Below are 23,327 nucleotides of genomic sequence, written 5' to 3'. Positions count from 1 at the left end.
TCTCCATCCTTAGAATGGCTATTTTTATCTTAGCCAATAACTGCCAGGATTTTTTCTGATTATTATTGGGGAAAAAAACTTACCCAAAAAAAGTATTATCACTTAAACATTTTTTGGCTAATATGAGTGATTAAAAATGGGATCCTAAAGTAATGGAAATTTATTTGATTTCTAGCAAAGTTAAGTATTTTTATATTTATTAGCTATTTGTATACACACTTTGTAAATGGCATATTTAGGACCTCTGTCCATTTTCTGTTGGCATCTTATTGTTTAAAATTATACGAATGATTCTTCATGGTTTAAAATATTAAATCTTATTTTGTCATAGTTGTTGAAGTGTTTTCCAAAATGTTTGCCTTCTACTTTTGTAATTACGTTTCTTGACCCATTGAAGTTTTAAATTTTCATGTAGCCAGATCAGTCAGACTTTATATTTATTTTTTCCTATTACTTTCATACTTAGAATGCCCATCTCTTCCAAGAGCTGATGTATACTTTTATAACTAGTATTACAATGTGTAATCCGGTCTTAGAATTTGCAATATCTACGTATATTTTCACTTTAGAGTTTTCTCATGGGATGATTTTTAAAACTGTATGAATATACTTGGAATTCATTCTCACCTGTAGTGTTAGGTGAAGATCTAAAATTTATTTGCAAATAACCAACTAGGTTTTTTTAGTGATTTTATATCCTAGTTATGAAATATTAAGTGTTCCTACATTATAGGCCTGATTAGGAGCTTTCTTCTTTGTTCTATTGAGCTCCAAGCCTATTTCTCTGATAATACCGTGCTGGTTTATTGTTGAGGTGATTTATTATGTGTAATTATCTGGTGGAGTTAGGTTCCTCTCATTTCTTTTCCCCAAACTCTGACTCCCAGTTTTTCTTTGCTGTTCTCATTTATTCTTCAGAAGGTTTTTAGAACCTTTTCTAAGCCCTTCCCCTCACTTATAATTTTTTTTTGAGACAGAGTCTTGCTCTGTTACCCAGGCTGGAATGCAGTGGCGTGATCTTGGCTCACTGCAACCTCCATCTCCCGGGTGCAAGCAATTCTTCTGACTCAGCCTCCCAAATAGCTGGGACCACAGGCGCACGCTGCCACGGCTGGCTAATTCTTGTATTTTTGGTAGAGACAGGGTTTCACCATATTGGTCAGGCTGGTCTCAAACTCCTGACCTTGGCCTCCCTAAGTATTGGGGTTACAGGTGTGAGCCACTGCATCTGGCCTCACTTGTAATTTTGATTATAATTATTTTAAACTCATAAATTAATCTGGGAAGGTAGTTATCTTTATAATATGCAGTTTCCTCAACTAGAAATATTTCCCATTCTTTTAATTCATTTTTTGTTTTATTCTGTTATATGCCTATTATGTTGCAGTTTTGAAACATTTGTTAATTATGCATTCTTAGTAGTATATAATTCTTGCATACGGCAGTTCGGACTGATTTTAAATAATGTTGGAAGGTCACATACAATAATAAGCAAATTAATAATAGCATAAAGGAATCCACCTCTAATTTTGAGAAAGATTGCTTGTATTGTAGAAAGCAATTGTTAGCATATAATATAAAATAAGAGTCTAGAATCCTGTTAAGCACTGTAAGTTTTTCAGTTGTATATACTACCCCTATTAAACTATATTTAATTTTTTTTTGTTTGGGAATGCTTTTCTTTTCTGTACCTAAAAGCTCTGCAATTTGTTGATCTTTAGGTTATCATGCAAGAAGTTCTCAAGCCTTTCTGATTTTTGTGCAATAAAGTACATCTTTGCATAAGAGTGAAATTGGGCTAGCTTAAATGGATCCATAAACTTTCTTCTAATTTTCAGTGAGAATCTTTTAAACACCTGTTAAATTTAATGTAGCAGTTTGATAATTAAAATTATATACCACTTATTTGTTTGTTCATTCATCCATCCATTTTCCCATGAATATTTCATTTGTTTATCCAGCTAGTTTTATTAACTGTTTCAGTCCAGGCATTGGGATATAATGATAAGCAAGACATCATTCCTGTGGAAACTTCTTCCAGGCACTAAAGATATAAAGGATGAATTAGAGGAACATAAAATTGGTGGATATTGAATAGTTAAAGGCAATGGCCATAGGGGTGGCAAAGAGGAAGTAGAGATAGAGTCATTAGAACTTAATGCCAATTAAATATGGGGTGAGTAAGAGAAGATGGCTTTGGGATGTCCTCAAGTTCCTAGCTTATTTATTTATCATGCTTTTATTGGAGGACTATCATGTTTTAGGCATTGTTATGTTTCAGGCATTGTGTAACTGTGGGAGAATATAAGAAATAAGCCACATTAGTACGTAGATTATAGAGGGGAAAGTATTAGGTTGGTGCATTGCTTTTAGTAGCGGAAACAGCAATTACTTTGGCACCAGCCTAATAGAATGGTTGTGACTGGGGTGGGAGTGTGCGTATAGAGAGGAAGATTATGAATTCACTTTCAGGCCTGTTGAGCTGCCTGCCTGTTAGATATACAAGTGGAAGTAATGGATATTCAGATAGAGAGTTAGAGAGAGTCATTGCTGGACATACAATCCTCATTGTATAGCTGGCAATTGAAAGCATGGGTTAGAAGGTCTTTCAAAAAGAGTCCTTAGTGAGAAAAGAAAGGGAGAATTGGAATCTTGAGGAATAACAGTATTTTTTGTTAGAGAAGATGAACCTGTGAAGAAGACTAAAGTGGAGTAATCAGAGAGACAGAAGGGAACTTGGGACAGTGTTTCACAAAAGCCAAGAAAATTGTCCAGGCAGAATGTTCAACTGTATCTAAAGTCAAGTCAAGGGTCAGTAAGATAAGGATTTAAAATGTCCACTAAATTTTGTAATTAGGAGATCATCGTTGATCATGTGAAACTATTTCTGTGGGGAAGTTGAATAATAGAAATGGTGTGACCCCTACACATTTTTTTTGTTTTTTAAACCTTGGCCTTGCAGAGAGGCTAGAGAAACTTGAAAGACAACATCAGGATTCATAGCATTAATGAAGGATTACCTTTGGAGAGGAAAACAAGTATACTAAGGAATATTTGTAGAAAATGGAGAAATTCGAAGAGCTGTCTTCTTCTGTCAGCTAAAAGTTTCTCAGCAGCAGGGGTTGATTTACTCACCAATGTGTTTAGTGCCTAACGTGTAGTAAGTAATCAGTAAATATTTGCTAAACAATCGAGTCCAATAAAAGAGTTGATTTTGTTCATCCCAAGTCTATAAAGTGTAGCTTCAGAATTTAGCCACTTCTGGAGCTTAAGATTTACTTTTGTTCTCTGCCATTAAAAATTAAACCTGTAGTCAAAAAACTAACCTTCTAAAGGCATTTAAAAAATTATTTTAGAATAAGCTCTGCTTTATAGTATAGTCTGTTTTTCATAGTACTGCACATTCCTGTGGTTTGCTACTTTATCTTTTATGGTGTACTTTTTAAAATTTATTTTTTTGTAGAGATGGGGTCTCACTATGTTGCCCAGTTGGGTCTTGAACTCCTGATGTCAAGTGATCCTCCCACCTCAGCCTCCCATGCCTGTTGCGATTACAGGCATGAGACACCACATCAAGCCCTTTTATAATGTATTTTAAGTTCTGCTTTGGTTAACTCTTTTTGAAACTCTGCAAATGTTAAAGATTTTATTTGAATTTTGTTAGTTACAAAGTTGAAACATTTTATTTTATTATTAATTTTGAGACAGAGTCTCGCTTTTTCTTTCTTTCTTTCTTTTTTTTTGAGACGGAGTCTTGCTCTGTCGCCCGGGCTGGAGTGCAGTGGCCGGATCTCAGCTCACTGCAAGCTCCGCCTCCCGGGTTTACGCCATTCTCCTGCCTCAGCCTCCCGAGTAGCTGGGACTACAGGCGCCAGCCACCTCGCCCGGCTAGCTTTTTGTATTTTTCAGTAGAGAGGGGGTTTCACCGTGTTAGCCAGGATGGTCTCCATCTCCTGACCTCGTGATCCGCCCGTCTCGGCCTCCCAAAGTGCTGGGATTACAGGCTTGAGCCACCGCGCCCGGCCAGAGTCTCGCTTTTTCATCCAGGGTGGAGTGCGGCAGCACAATCACAGCCCATTGCAACCTTGACCTCCTCTGTTCAAGCAATCCTCCCACCTCAGCTTTCCAAGTAGGCACACATCACCAAGCCCTGCTAATTTTTTATATTTTTTGTAGAGGCGGGTTTTCACCGTGTTGTCAATATGGTCTCAAACTTCTGAGCTCAAGTGATCCGCCTGCCTCAGCCTCAGCCTCAGCCTCACAAAGTGCTGGGATTATAGGCATGAGCCACTGTGCCCGGCTGAAACATTTTAATAAGAGCAGTTTCAACAGGAATCGATTTGGGAACTGTACTTATCTTTTTTTAATGATGTGAAAACTTCCTTATTCGTTTGTGATAAGTATCCTATAAGCCACTCCATTTGTAGTGAAACTAATTCTTTCATTCTGTATTTAATGCTTTAATGTCTGTGATCTGAGATCAGAAAGACTCATAATCAAATTAATGTACCCTAATTGTTTATTTCAATAACACATTTTCTATGCATTTTCTTCATATTAGAGTCAAGAGAATATGAGTCTAAAATATAATGTTTTTGCAAAAATATGAGTCCTAAGGTTTTTTTTTTAGATTTCTTTGTTGATTACAGTTTTTATTTCTGTTCCATAGATATATATGTGACATATAAAATGAATTAGAAAGAGAAGATATACAATACTATCTAAAGTGACTACGTTTTTCTTTTAGGCTGGGATATGAAGAACAACAGCCTGAGGTTCCAATTCTTTATCATGATGTAACATCCCTTTTGCTCATCCAAATCTTAATGATGCCACAACCGTTACGCAAAGGTATGTCTTTATAATTCAGATTCTTTGTTTATATACTGTATATTTTGAATATTCTAGAGAGTATAGAGACAAATAGGCTAGGTGTGGTGGCTCACGCTTGTAACCCCAGCACTTTGGGAGACTGAGGTGCGTGGATTGCTTGAGCCCAGGAGCTGGAGACCAGCCTGAGCTATTAATATAGTGAGATGCTGTCCAGAAAGAGAAAGAGAAGTAAATATAGCAGTAAGTCTGATGGATATTTTTTGTGGTAATAACAGTTATTGTTTTTTCTGTTATTAGCAAATAGTAATCATATCTAAAAAAATGACAATGAAAAAGTGTTTTTTAAAATTCTTGTGGGTCTGTTCTTTTCAGCTTTTTAGTCACTAAGAGGTAACAATATGGGGAAAACACTCTGAAAATGGTTTAAAAAATTGAAGTGATGATACAAATGAAAATTTGAAAAATAGAGCAAACTCTCAGCCTTAGTGCCTTTATCTGTATGCGTACATATTTTGATATAGTAATTGTAGAGTTATTAAAAATATAGTCTCATCATTTTTAGTGTTAATATCATAACATTATTATATTAACAGTATCAGTATTATATTAGCAACATTTTAATTATTGCTTCTTGGTCTTTGTAGCTTTCACTTGAAGATAACATTTTAAATAGTCTATCAGATAATTAACATCTTGTATATTAGAAAACAAGTTTTTATCAGTAGAATGAACATCTATGGGTGTATAAAGTTCTTGTTCCTGGGGAAGACATTGTTTATACAAACTCCAGCTTGATCTTTGATAAATCTTTTTACCTAAGGGTGTGAAATAATCATTTAAAAATATATAGGCAAATTATGATATTTCATGCAAATTATGACATTCTGTAAAAGTAAAACAATATCATTAATAAGCATAATATACTAGTGCTGTGAGCTTCAATTAATATTTTTAATCATGAAATTCACATAAAATAAAACTATTTAAAGTGTACAACTGAAGTGCCATTTAGTACTGTCATAGTATTGTGTGATCATCACCATTAGTTAGTTCCAGAACATTTTCATCAGCCCCAAAGGAAACTCTATGCCTGTTAAGCAGTCACTTTCTTGTTTTCTCCTTCTCCCAACCCCTGGAAACCACTAATCTGATTTCCTGTCTTCATGGATTTGCCTATACAGGATATTTCATATTAATGAAATTATATGTAACATTGCATTTTGTGTCTGGCTTATTTCACTTAGCATGTTTACAAGGTTTATCCATGTTATAGCATGCATTATTACTTCATTTATCTCGATGGCTTGGTAATATTCCATTGTATGGATATACAACATTGTTTATCCATTTGTCAGTTGACGGATTATTACCAACACAACTGATGGATCAGTTGGGTTATTACCGCCTTTTGGCTATTGTGAATAGTGCTGCCATGAACATTGATATCTTAGAAGTTTTTGTTTGAGGCCAGGTGCGATGGATCACTTGAGGCCAGGAGCTCATGACCAGCCTGGCTAATATGGTGAAACCCCTTCTCTACTAAAAATACAAAAATTAGCCTGGCATAGTGGCACACACCTGTAATCCCAGCTACTCAGGAGGCTGAGGCACAAGAACCCCTTGAGCCCGGGAGGTGGAGGTTACAGTGAGCTGAGATCACGACACTGCACTGTAGCCTGGGTGACAGAATGAGACTCTGTCTCAAAAAAAAAAAAAAAAGTTTTTGAACACGTTTTTTTTTTCTTTTTTGGGGGATGTATAGCTAGAAGTGGAATTGCTGGATCATATGGTAATTCTGTTTAACTTCTTGAGGCAATTATATATTTAACTGCAAAACTTCAGATACTTTCGAATGTTACTTTTTTGGGGGGTTAGACTGTGTCTTCTAATATAATCATTTGTATTTATAGAGCTTAAAAACCTGTTAAATAGTCTCATTAAAATTAATCTCCTTGTAAAATTAGTTTCAAATTCTTTAGGCTTTTTGTGTCACTTTGGTTAGTTTTTCTTATTCTAGGGAAACAGTTGCCTTGGATCATGCTGGTTTACTCCTGATTGTGCTCTTCTAATTATATTAGTAGTATTACATTTTGAAATATTTGAAAAATTACTTTATGTCTTCAAAATATTTAAATATGTTATTTAAATATACCTTTTACTTATAAGCTTAGTTATTACATAAACCTGAAAAGGTAAAAGGGAAGGAAACTTGACATAGAGAAGATTGTCTCTATGTCAGTATTTAATCTATATTAATATTTAATCTAAAGAGAAAAATATTTTAGTTAAGAGTAAAGGACCTGTTGTGTCAGTGTCTGAGAGCTGTAGCTGGTGCATCATCTTCCTTGTCAGAAGTCATTGTTGGCACTGGCTTTCAACAGAAGACGAAGTTCATGCTGAAAGAGGATGCAATACCTGCAATTAACCAAACCTACTGAATTTAATTCAGTAGAAACAGAGTCTAAAAACTATGTTCTAAAATGAGTCAAGAAAATTGATCTCCTTAGTAATGGTTAATAGAATAAATTCAGGAAATCATCAACGTAAAAATGTATAATATTGTTAATAATCATGCCTTAAAGTAATATCATTAAAGAAAGTTTCTTGGTGGACAAATTTAATAAGCAAATTTAATAAATTCATTGCTTGATTCAGTTCAAGAAATACTTAATAGGTACCTACTGTTTACCAGGTTGCTATGCTTCTTTGCCAAGTGCTGGACACACAAAGATGACTAAAACATGGACTTTGCCCTTGGGGAACCAGATAGCTAGGTATTTAGCAGTCATTAAATTTACCTGTAGTTAGAGTTGCTTTTAAAACTTGTGCTTTATATTATTTCTTAAAATTTCACAATAATTCAAGATTGGATTATCTTGAGATTGGATTATACCACTGTCAAAACACATTGTATAATATTTTGCTAGCTGTCATTGTGGTGATGAATTCCTCTTAGAATTTAGGGTCAGACAAAAAAATGCCATTCCTTGTTAATTTTTTTAGTCTTTCACAGTTTGAGAACTGGATAGAGGCCTTTAATTGCTAGGAAGTTCAGAGCTTAATTGTATTTTCCACAGACAGGTTTTTTTTGAGGGGAGGTGGAGAATTGGAGAGATAGAGTTATTAATATAAACTTTTCTTTTCCACTCCCTTTTGATGTAAGAGTTAATAGTAGTCTTTATTGTGATAGTGTTTTTATTATAAACTATTTTTATTGTAAGAATGTGTATTTGTTTTTTTTTTTTTTTTTTTTTTTTTTTTTTTTTTTGAGGCGGAGTCTTGCTCTGTCGCCCAGACTGGAGTGCAGTGGCCAGATCTCAGCTCACTGCAAGCTCCGCCTCCCGGGTTTCCGCCATTCTCCTGCCTCAGCCTCCCGAGTAGCTGGGACTACAGGCGCCCGCCACCTCGCCCGGCTAGTTTTTTGTATTTTTAGTAGAGACGGGGTTTCACCGTATTAGCCAGGATGGTCTCGATCTCCTGACCTCGTGATCCACCCGTCTCGGCCTCCCAAAGTGCTGGGATTACAGACTTGAGCCACCGCGCCCGGCCAAGAATGTGTATTTGTGTAACTGTTTATTGGTTGTTATTAGAAAAGCAGAGGAAGGAAAATTTTACTGTATAGACTTATTAGAATGTTAAATGCTTCCCATGGTTTTATCTGAAAAAGTAGATGGATGCAGAAACCTACCTATATACCTCTTAAATTTTTTAATGCTTAGAGTTGTTTCCGGGTTAAAAGACCTTTTTTTGCCAATTATCTCATCAGAAGCTCAAATTAAATATATTAAAGACAAGTTTTTTTCTTTGATCTCTTATGTCCTTGTATCTTATGTTTCTTAATACTCATCACATCACTGTTCTCTAAAGAATAAACTCGGAAGTAACTTCTGACATCACTGTTTTCAGGTATTCATATTTAGTTCTTTATGTACAAGGGGAAAGAAGATTTATAACTTAGGATCAGATTTGGCTATATAATATAGAGAAGAAACCAAATTAACACAGTAGCTTAAATAAGATACTGCTTGTTTTTCTTTCATGTAGAAAGAAGTATGAAAGTAGGCAGGCCAGACGCTTCTACTTCACAGCACCAGATTCTTTATGGTATGGCTCTCATCTCCCTGTGCCAAGGTAGCTGCTAAGAGTTCCAGCCATCATAGTCTAGTTTAAGGCAGCAGGATGAGAGTTAAGAGAGGGAACTTCACCTTTTTTAAGAAGCCCTCTTAGACGATTCACACAAAATTTACAATTACTATCTCTCAGGCTAAAATTCTTTCTTATTTTTGAGTCTCCAAGGTTTAAGACATAAAATCATCATCCTTTATAGGGAGTGTATTAGTTCATTTTCATGCTGATAATAAAGACATACCCGAGACTGGGCAATTTACAAAAGAAAGAGGTTTAATGGACTCACAGTTCCATATGACTGGGAGGTCTCACAATCATGGCAGAAGGCAAAAGGTACGTCTTACATGGTGGCAACAAGAGAAGAGAATGATAGCCAAGTGAAAGGGGTTTCCCCGCATGAAACCATCAGATCTCATGAGATTCATTCACTACCACGAGAACAGTATGGAGGAACCACCCCCATGATTCAGTTATCTCCCACTGGATCCCTCCCACAACACGAGGGAATTATGGGAGTTACGATTCAAGATGAGATTTGGGTGGGGAGACAACGAAACCGTATCAGGGAGGGTCAGTTACCCAGGTTCGGATCATGTTGCTGTTCTTGAGGAGCTTCACAAATCTGTTCTTAACCATGCTTTATAGAATACAGACTCCAAGATTCTATAGAGCATCTGGGACCAGTGATTATAGAATATCCCTGCTTCCAAGATCCCATAAGCAGGGCTCACAGAAGAGAGCTTGAATGCTGCTTATTATCTTTCATTGACTTGAAGAAAGAATCTCACTTTTGCTTTGTTATAAACCAAGGGCTTAAAAAACTATTTATTTACAAGCATACATAACAGTAAAGAGCAGAGTTTCATGAACCCCCATATCAACTCATGACCAGTCTTGTTTTATTTATACCCTGACTTACTCCCTCCTCCCTCCCACCTGTGGTTATTCTGAAGCAAATTCCAGGCTGCGTATCATTTTATCTATATAGTCTTCAGTATGTATCTCTAAAAGATAAGGGTTCTTAAAATAATGAAAAAAAATTGTGAACACAATTAAAAATGAACTGTTATGCCTAAATATCAGTAAATATCCCATCAGTGTTCAAATTTCCATAGTTGCTCCTTGTAAATGGTTTTTTTTTTTTTTTTTTTTTTTTTTTTGAGACAGTCTCTGTCGCCTAGGCTGGAGTGCAGTGGCACTATCTTAGCTCACTGCAACCTGTGCCTCCTGGGTTCAAGCAATTCTCCTGCCTCAGCCTCCAGAGTAGCTGGGATTACAGGCACCCACCACCACACCTGGCTAAGTTTGGTATTTTTAGTAGAGACAGGGTTTCACCATGTTGGCCAGACTGATCTCAATCTCCTGACCTTGTGATCCACCTGCCTCAGCCTCCTAAAGTGCTGAGACTACAGGCATGAGCCACTGCGCCAGGCCTGTAAATGATTTTTTTATATTTGGTTTATTTGACTTAGGATCCAAAAAAGATCCATAAATTGGATTTGGTTTTTTTAGTTCTTCTTTTAAATCTGTGGGTTGCCTCCTTCTCCTACCTCCTTGCATTTTATTTGTTGAAGAATCTGGGTCTTTTTTCCTTCAGAACTTCCCATAGTCTCTGTTTTGCTAATTGTACCCCCAATAATATCATTTAATAACATGATCTTCTGGCCCTGTGTGTGTGTCCTACAAACTGGCAGATAGATTTAGATGGAATCAGTTTCTTATTTCTTTTTGCAAAAATACTGCATGGATAATGTCTAATACTTTTGTCAGGAGATATAATTTCCAGTTGTTTCTCTTTATGTGACAGTAGAAGCTATTGATTATTCTCTAGATTTATTCCTTAATTATTTCATTTAAGTGGAATTCATAAAATAAAAGTTTTTCCTATTTGTTTTTCCTATTTGTTTATACATTGGTAAAGTTGATATAGGAAAGGCAGGTTAAATGCTTGATTTTTTTTACCAGTTTTCAGAAAAATGACTTTTTTTGTGTGTGTGTTCTCCAAAGGTGATTTCTTTTTTTCCAGTATTATGAATTCTTGGATTTTAATATATTTAGCGTCCTTCAGTTCCGTAGTAAAATAATAACTGTTTAAACACCTCAGGTTGGCTTGTATCCTATTGATATAACCCCAACAGTCTTTGATAGCTTCTTCAAACCAAAGCTTTATTTTTTTTCTATTTTGGGGGGGCACAGGGTCTTGTTCTATTGCCCAGGCTGGAGTATAGTGGTGCGATCATAACTCACTGCAGCCTTGACCTCCTGGGCTCAAGCAATCCTCCTGCCTCAGAGTCCCTGTGTAGTTGGGACCACAGGTGCACACCACCGGATTTGGCTAATTTTATTTTTTGTAGAGATGGTGGGCTCTCACTCTGTTGCCCAGGCTGGTCTCGAACTCTGGGCTCAAGGAATCCACCTGCTTTGGCCTCCCAAAGTGCTGGAATTACAGGCATGAGCCACTGTGCTGGCATAAGACCAAGGCTTTTTAGCATGTGGTTCCAAAGTTCATTAATAGGCTTCAAGAAATCCATCAATCTTCTAAAATGGTAACGAAAAAATTGTACATATATGTGCATTTTTTTTCTGAGTAGTTTCACAGCTCTTACCAGATTTTCAAAAGGATTTTGACCCCTGAAATTTAATTACTTATATATTATCCTGGAGACTCCTGGCCATAGACAAATACATTTTGTAGGATCAGCAGATTACAGTGGGATGAGAAATGAGAAGTAAGTGAGAGAATTGAGACAGTGAAGAGAGAGATCTTCCAAGAGAGAATGGAGGAGAACAGAAGCCATATATGATGTACAGCAGTCCCCCCTTACCCATGGTTGCACTTTCTGTGGTTTTTGTTACCAGTGGTCAACTTTGGTCCAAAAAGAGTAAATAGAAAATTCCAGAAATAAACAATTTATATATTTTAAGTTGCATGCCATTCTGAGTAGTACACTGAAATCTTGTGCTGTCTTGTCCCTTTCTTCCTGGGAAGTGAAGTCATCTATTTGCCCAGCATATCCACACTGTAGATTACAGGCACCCACTACCACACCTGGCTAAGTTTTGTAGATGCTACCCGCCCATTAGTCATTAGTATCCATCTGGGCTATCAGAACAACTGTCGTGGTATCACAATGCTTGTGTTCAAGTAACTCTTATTTTACTTAATAATGGCCCCAAAGCAGAAGACTAGTGATGGTGGTGAGAAATAAAAATAAAATCTTAAGCTCCCTAACTGAACAGATGTGATTAAAGAATGATCTTTTGTTTCTTGTTTTCTAGAGCTGGTTTCTGCTTACTCCTTAGAAAATAATTCAGGTTAAAGATTGATAAGGGAGGGGCACACTGAGGTGTGAACAACATTCTTTAGTATCATCGTATCATTCTTTAATCACATTTAGCTAATCATCTGGGGTTGCAACTGAACTCCCCTCTCCCTCTTTGCAGTTTCACAATACATCCCTTCCCCAAAGCTGACCAGCATCTCTAGACTAGTTTTGGCCAACTCATGGAGGAAGTTCAGTGAGGGTTTTTGTGTCTTCTACTCTACCTTCTAATGTCAGAGGGCTGAAACCTCCACCCTGGCATCATGCTGTTGCCGCCATTTTTTGAACACGCAACCCATGAAGAGGCATGAAGCTAAATTGCGCATGTGCATGTTTCTCCTTTCATAAATACTCATGACTCTTCCTACAGCTTACTGAATATGAACACCAGGCCACCCTGTTAAGCATAAATTCCTGACCTCCCTCAAAGGACTTGCTCTTGGCTTATGCTACAGACTGTGATTCCCAGCTTGCTGATGGCTAGCCTACAGGATGCAAACTTTTTGAGAAATAAAGCCCTCCTTTCCAAATTTGTAAACCTTGTGATTCTTCAGTTGACACTGGCAATTTGGATACGCCAAAGAGAAACTAAATTTCTTTCTTTTAAGTGAAAAGGTGAAAATTCCTGACTTAATAAGGAAAGGAAAAAAATTGTATACTGAGGTTACTAAGGTCTTTGGTACGAATGAATCTTCTATCCATGAAATTATGAAGAAGGAAAAAAAATTGTGCTAGTTTCACAATCACACCTTAAACAGCAAAAGTTATGGCCATAGTACAGTAAATAATTTTGAGAGATCACATTTTCAAAATTTTTATTATATTATAATTGTTCTATTTTATTATTGTTGTTAATGTCTTATTGTGTCTAATTTATAAATTAAACTTTATCACAGGTACATCTGTACAGCTGACCTCTGAACAACACAGAGGCCAAGGGTGCGGTCCCCCTTTACTTCTTCACTTCCCACCCTGCTCCACCATGCAGTTGAATCCACTGCACGTATTTTTTGACTTCCCAAAAACTTAACTACTAATAGCCTATTGTTTACCAGAAGCCTTACCAATAATACGGTCAATTAACACATAATTTGTATGTTATATGTATTATGTACTTTATTCTCACAATAAGGCTAGAGAAAACATTATTAAGAAAATCATAAGAAAGAGAAAATATATTTACTATTCATTAAATGGAAGTGGATCATCATAAAAATATTCATCCTTGTCATCTTCATGTTGAATAGGCTGAGGAAGAGGAAGGGTTGGTCTTGCTGTCTCAGGGGTGGCAGAAGTGGAAGAAAATCCTTGTATGAGTAGACCTGCATGGTTCAAACCCATCTTGTTACATAGTACTGCAGATGTAGGGTTCAGAACTATCTGCAGTTTCAGACATCCCTGGGGTCTTGGAGTGTATCTCCTGAGGATAAGGGGGGGATTACTATTGCAAAGGGGTTATTTTTTTGTTTTTAAGATAGGAGAATTGTGAGCATCTTTAAGTGTTTGCCATTTCTCCATTCTTTACTTAATAACTCATGATGGTCCTTTACCTTATGTTGCCCTTTCCTAGAAGCCTTTCTGTTGGATATCCTTCTTCTCATTGCCATAATAACTTCTCTGTGATTCTATTTTGATACTTGTCTGACTTGCCTGATTTTCTTTACTGTCTCCCTCTCCAGACTGTCAGTTCCTCCAAGACTAGCAGCACCATCTTATGTATATCCCCAGTGCCCACTTAGTATATCATATGTTCAGTAAATGCTTTGGGGATGCAGTGGATGTGTTAAAAATACAGTAGTCTTATTTTATGGCAAATTGCTTATTTTCCACTTTAAAATTCAAGAAAGCTATTACTTTCATTTGAATCTTAAACACTTACATTGTGATCACTTCTGTATAATGTTTTTTGAGAATGTTGGCAGTTTACTGGACCCCAAATTCAATTGCCTGAAGTATACCCAAAGGACCAGCATTTACTGCCCTATTAGTTGTTAGACGGACTTGGTATCTTCTCTTGGTTCTATGTTGACTAAGGCAAATGAAGTCTTATTAAACTGTGTGGATTCTTCACTCATTGAAGAGAAAATAGACTTGAGTTTATCACACAGAAAAATACATCTCAAATTGATTTTTCTTGTAGACTAGACTTTTTGGAGAGGGTCAGAGCACATGTAGTTAGTAACTCCAAATCATAAAAGGTTAAGACTAAGAAGATTTGATGTCTGCATGTGGTATACGCAAAGTACTTTATTAAAGTAGTGGAATAGTATATATTTTTATAAAAAATTATCATGGTGATAGGAACAGAATAAAATGTCTGATACCTTCTTCAGATCATGTCCTGTTTACTTGTGTGCCCCTCCCCTAGGGATTTTGTTATTTTAGATACACTCTACCTTGTCTTAAAAGAAACTACAGATAGTTTGCTTTTAAGGCATCTCAAGTAAGTATCGATCTTCCTTTGTTCATCCTCAGGTATGTTGATAGTTTTTTTTGTTGTTATTGTAATTTTTAAACACATTGACTTAGATTAGATGTCCAGTCCTTTTTTCTTCTTTTTAAATATTGATAATTGTATTTGAAGGACTTTGTTTTCTGTTTTAATGTTGGTAGTTAGCAGTCTGTTGACCTAATATAAACTTCATGTGAGAGATTCCTTGTTTCTTCTTGGTCCCTGAAAGATGTTGGTATTACACATGGCAAGCATTCAATAAATAAATATTTGTTACATGAACAAGTGAATGTGAGAACTTAGGCTTTGACTTTAAATTGCCAGTTAACAATCATCCATTGGTATCCATGGGATATTGGTTCCATGAGCCCCTGCCAATACCAAAATCCACAGATGCTCAAATCCCTTACATAAAATGGTATAGTATTTGTATATAACCTACACATATCTTCTCATATACTTTAAATCATCTCTTGATTACTTAGTACGATATAAATGTTAAATAGTTGCTATACTGTATTTTTTAGAGCATAATGAGAAGGCCAGAATTCTGTACATGTTCAGTACAGACACAACCATCTATTTTTTTTTCCCAAATACTTTTGATCCATGACGGGTTGAATCCATGGAAGAGGAAACCACAGGTACAAGAAGCTGACTGTATATTTTTAAATGATGATAATCAAGACAGACAAATGGACTAAACTAGAAATTAGTACTTTTCTACAATGAAAGGTTATCATTTCTTTTAGTACATTACTTCTATTTTATTTTATTTATTTATTTATTTATTTTTTGAGACAGGATTTTGCTCTTGTTGCCCAGGCTAGAGTGCAATGGCACCATTATTGGCTCACTGCAAACTCCACCTCATGGGTTCAAGCGATTTTCCTGCCTCAGCCTTCCAAGTAGCTGGGATTACAGGCACCCGCCAACACGCCCAACTAAGTTTTTGTATTTTTAGTTGAGACGAGGTTTCACCATGTTAGCCAGGCTGGTCTCAAACTCCTGACCTCAGGTGATGCACCCACCTCGGCCCCCAAAGTGCTGGGATTACAGGTGTGAGCCACCACCGCGCCTGGCCACGTCACTTCTTTTTAGTAAAAGAAAAAATATATGTATGTATAATTTAAGAAGAAGCTTAATGAGTGGTGTTTCTACACTATATAAATGACTTTCTGGTTAGGATGTTTTTGTTTGTGTGCTTAATAGACAAATTCTGTAGTCTGTCACTTATTAAAATATTTAATTAATGATGGAATACTTTTCTTGACTTCGATGGCACCATCCTTTCCTGGTTCTTCTACTGACTCATTTTCAGGCTCTTTTTAAATTAATTGTTCTTTATTTCCTGTCCCCTTCCTTCATGATTTTATCTTCTTTCCCATAGCTTTAACTATACCTATTATCTGATGATTCAGATCTCTAGCTTTAGACTACAACTCCCCAGTGAGTTCCAGACTTGAATTTTTAGACATGCCTCTAACTCAGGATATATAATGTTAATTTTCTACCTATCCAAGCCTGCTCTCATCCTCTGTTTTACATTTTAGTCAATGCTGCTACCATCTATGAGATACCACCATCACCCTCTACCTCCAAAGGTCTACCAACTCCTATAATTTCTGTCATCTAAATATTTCTCTAATATGGCTCATTCTGATTGTTGACTCATTGTTCCTCCTTAGTTCTGGGCATCCCGAAACTGTATGGAGGTTCCTCAAAAAACTAAAATAGAACTACTGTATGATCCAGTAGTCCCACTTCTGGGTATACATCCTAAGGAAGTAAAATCAGTATCTCAAAGAGACATCTGCACTCCACTCCCATGTTCACTGTGGCTTTAATCACAATAGCCGAGATATGGAAACCACCTAAGTGTCTGTCAGTGGATGAATAAAGATAATATGGCATATAAGTACACTGGGATATTATTTAGCCTTAAAAAAAGAAGGAAATCTTGCCGTTTGTGACAGCATGGATGAACCCATAGGACATTATGCTAAATGAAATAAGCCACAAAGAGAGAAATACTGCATGATCTCACTTATATGTGGAATCTAAACAAGTCAAAATAGAGTAGGAGGGTGGTTCACATGGGACAGGGAGGTGGGGAAAATGGGGAGATGTTGGTCAAAGGGTGTGCACTTTCAGTTATAAGATGAATAAGTTCTGGAGATCTAATATTCAGCATGATGATGAGAGCTGTAATATTCTCCTGTATACTTAAAATGTACTAAGCAAAGAGATCTTAAGTATTCTCAGCACACACACATACACACAGACACATGTAACTATATGGGATGATGAATATGTTAGTTAACTTTGATTCTGGCCATCATTTCACAATGTATACTTATATCAAAACTACATTGTCTACCTTCAATAATACAATTTTTGTCCATTATACCTCAGTAAACCTGGAGGAAAAATAAAAGTTCATTCTGGCTAGAATAAGGAAAGTAGATTGCAGGGGCCTGAGAGGTGATAAAGATAAACTACTGTACTGAAACAAATTAACATAGAAGGCCTGACTGCTGTCCTTTGAAAGGCCTGTTTGCAACGTTAGGCCTTGACTAGCATCTGGGAACTTGATTTCGGGATGGGCCCCACCATTCCCAGAACTGATAAAAGTGTCACACTGTGCCTAAACTGTTTGTACAAAGAATATGGTTTATGCTGAACACACTTGCTTTCCTCTTGAGAGTCTGGAATTTTGTTATGTACCAGGAAGAGAGTACCTGCATAACCCCAGTAAAAACCTTGGGCACTGAGTCGCTAATGAGATCCCCTGGTATCCATTTCCTACATGCCATCACAGCTTGTTGTTGCTGGGGAAGTTTAGCACATCCTTTGTGGTTCTACTGGGAGAAGACTCTGGAAGTTTCCTCTGGACTTCACCCAATATGCCTTTTCCCTTTGCTGATTTTAACTTTTATCCTTTTGCAGTCATAAGTCATAACAGCTATGAGTATGACTCTGTATGCAGTCTTGTAAGTCCTCCTAGTGAATCATCAAACTTGGCAGTGGTCTTGGGGTCCCCCAACACAGCCACTTTAGCTGGGATTGTAGGTCTAGGCAAGAAAGGTTGGAAGTCTAGTCCAGGGTGTTGAAACTGACTTGAGAAATATTTAAAAAGTAGAATTAACAGGACTTGGTGATTATTTTAATGGGGAAATTGTCAAGAATATCTGCAAATTTCTGACTCCAGCAACTGATTAAATGGTAGTATCCATTTACTAGGGGAGGAGTAAAATAGAAGGAACACTGAACCTGAAGAAAAATGATCTATATGGATTCAAGTTCAGACCTGGGTGCTTATTAGCTTTGATATAACAAGCACATCTTTCTGAAGCTCAGTTATCCAGTTGAGACTGTTTTGAGGATTGAATGAGACACTTGAAGAAAATTGCTAAGTTATTAGGTAAATATAAATGTTAATTATCAATATTAAAGCTTCCATTTATTAAGTACCTAATATGTGCCAGAAGCTACCAGGTACTTTACATATTGTTACCACTATTTCATATTGCTGTTTTTTGTTTTTATTTTTATCTTTATTTGAGACAGGCTGTCACTCCATCGCCCAGGCTGGAGTTAAGTGGAGTGATCTTGGATTACTATAGCCTTCACCTTCTGAGCTCAAGTGATCCTTCTGCCTCCGCCTCCTGAGTAGCTAGGATGACAGGTGCTTGTCACCACACCCAGCATTTTTTTTTTTTTTTGAGACAGAGTCTCATACTATTGCCCAGGTTGGAGTGCAATGGCGCAATCTCGGCTCACTGCAACCTCCGCCTCCCGGGTTCAAGCGATTCTCCTGCCTCAGCCTCTCAAGTAGCTGGGATTGCAGACACCTGCCACCACGCCTGGCTTTTTTTTTTTTTTATATTTTTTAGTAGAGACAGGGTTTCACCATATTGGCCAGGCTGGTCTCAAACTCCTGACCTTGTGATCCACCCACCTTGGCCTCCCAAAGTGCTGGGAGTACAGGCGTGAGCCACTGCACCTGGCCACACCCAGCTATTTTAAAAAGTTTTGTAGAGATGGGGGTCTGTGTTGCCCAGGCTTATTTCTATAATTTTCATTAAATTCTGAAGCCAAATTAGTAACCTAAACATCAAGATTTCTTTTTTTTTTTACAAGATTTATATCATATTCCATATAATACTGTCCTTGTTAAGATATATATCATATAGGGGTAGATGATGTGTTGGTTTTAAACACTGAGACTCCCAAACATTGTTTTTGAGCATCTGAAGTCCAGGAAGGGCATTTGCCAAGGTTCCACAGCTATTCCAAGGATGAATGACATTAGCACTCTGGTCTTCTGAAAGAGAGCACCCTTTCCACTATGCTGAGTGCTTCTCATTTATATGTTCTTTGGATGAATAGAGGAATTTTGCTTTCATAATTTCAGATCTGTTGGGCAGCAAATATAGTAGTACATTATAATTTCAGACTCTCGTGTCTAATCCCAGTACTTTGGGAGGCTGCAGTGGGAGGATTGCTTGAGCCCATGGAATTTGAGACTAGCCTGGGCAACATAGGGAGGCCCCATCTCTACAAAAAATAAAAAATTTGGCATAGTGGCACATGCCTATAGTGCCAGCTACTGTTGGGTGGGGCAGATTACAGGCTGAGATGAGAGGATTGCTTGAGCTTGGGAGGTCGAGGCTTTAGTAAACTCTGATCACACCACTGCACTCCAGGCACCACACTGCCTAGGTGACAGACAGACCTTGTCTCAGAAACAAACAAACAAACAATGAAGTGTTGAAAACAAAAACCAATTACATATGCAAGGAAAGGCATATATTTGTAAAACTATCTTAAGTACAAAATATGTAGATTCCAAAGAAATAATGATTTTTTTCTCTTGCAGATCACTTTACTTGCATTGTGAAGGTACTTTTTACCCTACTGTACACACAGGCTCTTGCAGAACTCTCAGTTAAATGCAGCGAAGAAGATAGGTCAGCTTGGAAACACGCGGGAGCTCTCAAAAAGGTTAGTCTCTTTCTAAATTTGTCATTTAGCAGGTAGGTGAAGTCATTTAAGCTGGGGATATTGAGTGAATAAGAGTAGGTGTTACAAAATGAGTTACTGGTATTTTAATTGTAAATTGAGCACCTACAGGCTCAAAAACGTTGAAAATGTTTTCACTGAACAATGAGGCCTTCTGTGTCTGTGTCTAAACCTCATCCTTTTATCCCTTTATATTTCAGCAGTTTGTTTTGCCTTTTCTGCAAGCCTTAAACTTAGAGAAGTTGTAAAAATTGTGCTAACACAGTGAGCACATGGTAAAAGATCTGCAGACTTATCTATTTTATTTGCCACTTTTTCTTCTTGTCCCTATCCCCAATCACAATCCAAAGACAGCTTTTGATGCACCACTTCTAAATGTAAAATCCTAGCCTTTCTTTTTTTTTTTTTTTTTCCTCTGTCATCTAGGCTGGAGTGCAGTGGTGCAATCTCGGCTCACTGCAACCTCTGCTTCCCGGGTTCAAGCAATTCTCCTGCCTCAGCCTTCTGAGTCGCCGGGACTACAGGCGCCTGCCACCATGCCCGGCTGATTTTTGTATTTTTAGTAGAGACAGGGTTTCACCGTGTTGGTCAGGCTGATCTTGAACTCCTGACCTCGTGATCCGCCCACTTCGGCCTCCCAAAGTGCTGGGATTATAGGCGTGAGCCTCTGCGCCCGGCCAGTCCTAGCCTTTTCTTAATAATGCTTCTTGAAATATTACCTTTTTTCATGTTAGAATATATACAAGTTCTCAGCAAACTCAGAGGAACTCAGTTTAAGCTAAATTATGTAAACCATTTAGAAAAATTACACTAAATGTAAATACTTTCAGTAGCTTGAGAACGAATGAGATACTATAGAGCTATAGAACCGAAGAACTGAGTGGTTCAGCTTAGAGATAGGTAAAAGAAGAAAATTGCTTCAGTGTTTATTTGTAGAAATTGGTAGGAAAAAAATAATAGGTATAGTGTAAATTGAACCTTTTGATTGGCTCACAGTCTTAAGGGGTTTTTAAATGTCATTAAAACTTTTTTTGTTAAAATCATATCTACTTGTATCAAAGGAGAGAGAACCAATTACAAATACAGGAAATTTATTCAATATAATCTTCACTGTTATCAGTTTACTCTCAAATCACAATTATGTGTACATTTAATATATCATCACAGAGTTCACTATGTCTTAATTATGGGTTAAGGATAATTATGTATTATGTATCAGTTGGCCATCAAACCCAAGTACAAGGCCAATCTCCTGCCACTGAATAGAGATGGTTACTTTTTTAGTCAAAACATAACTGTCTAAGCCTCAGCTTTCTCAAAGGTAAATGAAAGGTTTGGACCATATGATTTATAAGGGCACTTCTGTTTCAATTTTGTTATTCTAAATCCTCAAAATGAATTTCTGTCTTTCTTGAAATATTTTTTTCCCTTCTTGCTGGTTAATTCTTAGACAGTTTTTCTTTTTGTAATTATCTTTAGTTTTTTCTAATTTTTTTTTTTTTTTTTGAGACAGGGTCTCACTGTCACCCAGGCTATAGTGCAGTGGTATGATCAGGGCTCACTGCAGCCTCAACCTCCTGGGCCCAAGGGATCCTCCCACCTCAGCCCCGATGAGTAGTTGGGACTACAGGCTTGTGCCAACACACACGGCTCATTTTTTGTATTTTTAGTAGAGCTGGGGTTTCACCATGTTGCCCAGGCTGGTCTTGAATTCCTGGACTCAAGGTGATCTACCTGCCTTGGCCTCCCGAAGCGCTGGGATTACAGGCGTAAGCCACCTTGCCTGGCCTATTTTTCTTAAATATTCTTTTAATTTTTCTGACTGCAATGTAATCTGATATTTGGATTGTTAGTGCTCAGATAGTATTCAAATCAGCTATATTAGGTGTCTGTGCTGTGTCATTATTTAAATATGTTTCCTTAGTAAGCTGTCTAATCATAAAAATTACACATTTAAGAAATTTGCTGATATAATTTGGGTCTACCTCTGTTTACAATTGATGTAATTTAGGTAACTGTTCAGTACAGTTTTTTCCTGAACCTAATAATTTATTTATTTCTAAAAACCACTTAATACAATACTTTATATGAGACAGATACTTATCAGAACATTAATTAGAAGCATATTGGCTTATAGCCATATAATATATATTAGTATATTAGTTTATAGCTTTATAAATATATAATTTCCTTTAGTGAAAGAAAATTAAAAATTATGATAGTCTATAGGTTGGTTTACTACATGTTATTAGCTTTTTGTATAATAGACATAAACATTTAGATACATAGCAGATTGTGAATGCCTGTAATACCAACAACTATACTGTAATACACTATTTTATGTTGGGAACTTGAGGATCTGTGGCTTTTGGTTTCCAATGGGGGGTTCCTGGAACCCATCCATCATGGAAACTGGGAGACAACCATATTTATGAGTGATAAAATATACCATTGTGACCTCTGTAACTACTTGGATTTCTGCATCATTGATTCCTCTTATTTTTTTCACTTCCTTCTTTATGTCTTCTCTTACCCTTTTCCTCCCTTTCTTCATTGAATTTCACTGATTCACTTCATCTCTTTAATTGCATATGTTTGGCATAATAATTGTAATGAAAACGTATTTTTGCCAGATCTAATCTGACCTATGGTATTAAAAATATAAGTACTGTATATTTTTTGAAGGGGTGTTAATTTGATAATGAGATTTAGTTCTGAAAAAGTCATCATTACAGTTAGTGTAAATCATACTTTTTTTTGTCAATGGAATTTCTGCTAAGAGTATTTATACTACAATTTCTTTTCCTTTTTCTTTTTCTTTCCTTCCTTCCTTTTCCTTTTCCTTTCTTATCTTTCTTTTCTTTCTTTCTTTTTTTTTTTTGACAGGGTCTCACTCTATCGCCCTGGTTGAAGTGCAGTGGCATGATCATAGCTCACTGCAACCTCAAACTCCTGGACTCAATTGATCCTCCCACCTCAGCCTCTGAAGTAGCTAGGACTACAGGCGCACACCACCACACATGGCTAACTTTCCCATTTTTTGTGGAGAGGAAGTCTTGCTGTGTTGGCCAGGCTGGTCTTGAACTCCAGGCCTCAAGCAATCCTCCCACCTTGGCCTCCCAAAGTGCTGGGATTACAGGCATGAGCCACCATGCCCAGCCTACTAGAATTTCTTAGTCTAGGATCCTTGGATAGGTTTTGTTGTTTTGTTTGCTGAGGTGTGGTACCATAGCATCCAAAATATATTGAAATCAAAAACTTTAAGAAGTACTATAATTTAGACAAAGTATTCTATCCAACACAGACTCTCTTGCATCTCTTGACTCTTGATCCTTTTTAAAATTTAACCCACATACTTTTGCCACCTCCCCCTTAGGATTCTTCTTATCTCTATTTTAGGTCTTTCATCCATGTTCTCAGAAATTATCTTTCTTAAGCTTCATGAGCATACTTTTTCTTTTATTCAGAGATTGCCTATGTAAAATATGTTTTCTTAATACTTTGTATTGTGAAGAATTCTCAATACAAAGCGGTGAACATTACATTATATTTAACTTTCTGATACG

General features: G+C 36.9%; 1 protein-coding gene across 8 annotated transcripts in view; it reads left to right on the top strand.

The window, feature by feature from the left end:
* UBR3 (ubiquitin protein ligase E3 component n-recognin 3) overlaps positions 1-23,327 on the top strand; it is a 279,870-nt gene that overhangs the window by 222,363 nt on the left and 34,180 nt on the right. For 7 of the 8 annotated variants that reach the window (XM_033231180.1, XM_033231173.1, XM_033231172.1 and 4 more), the window contains 2 exons: positions 4,748-4,851; positions 19,619-19,743. In XM_033231180.1, the coding sequence (XP_033087071.1) occupies positions 4,748-4,851; positions 19,619-19,743 (229 nt within the window). Of the gene's footprint in view, positions 1-4,747; positions 4,852-17,979; positions 18,124-19,618; positions 19,744-23,327 lie in introns of those variants that run through there. The other variant, XM_033231179.1, reaches the window with a different exon arrangement.

This window comes from Trachypithecus francoisi, unplaced genomic scaffold (assembly GCF_009764315.1).
Source record: "Trachypithecus francoisi isolate TF-2019V2 unplaced genomic scaffold, Tfra_2.0 Lachesis_group13, whole genome shotgun sequence".
Taxonomy (NCBI): domain Eukaryota; kingdom Metazoa; phylum Chordata; class Mammalia; order Primates; family Cercopithecidae; genus Trachypithecus; species Trachypithecus francoisi.
Note: the sequence above shows the minus strand (reverse complement) of the source record. Positions and strands in the feature narration are given on the sequence as shown.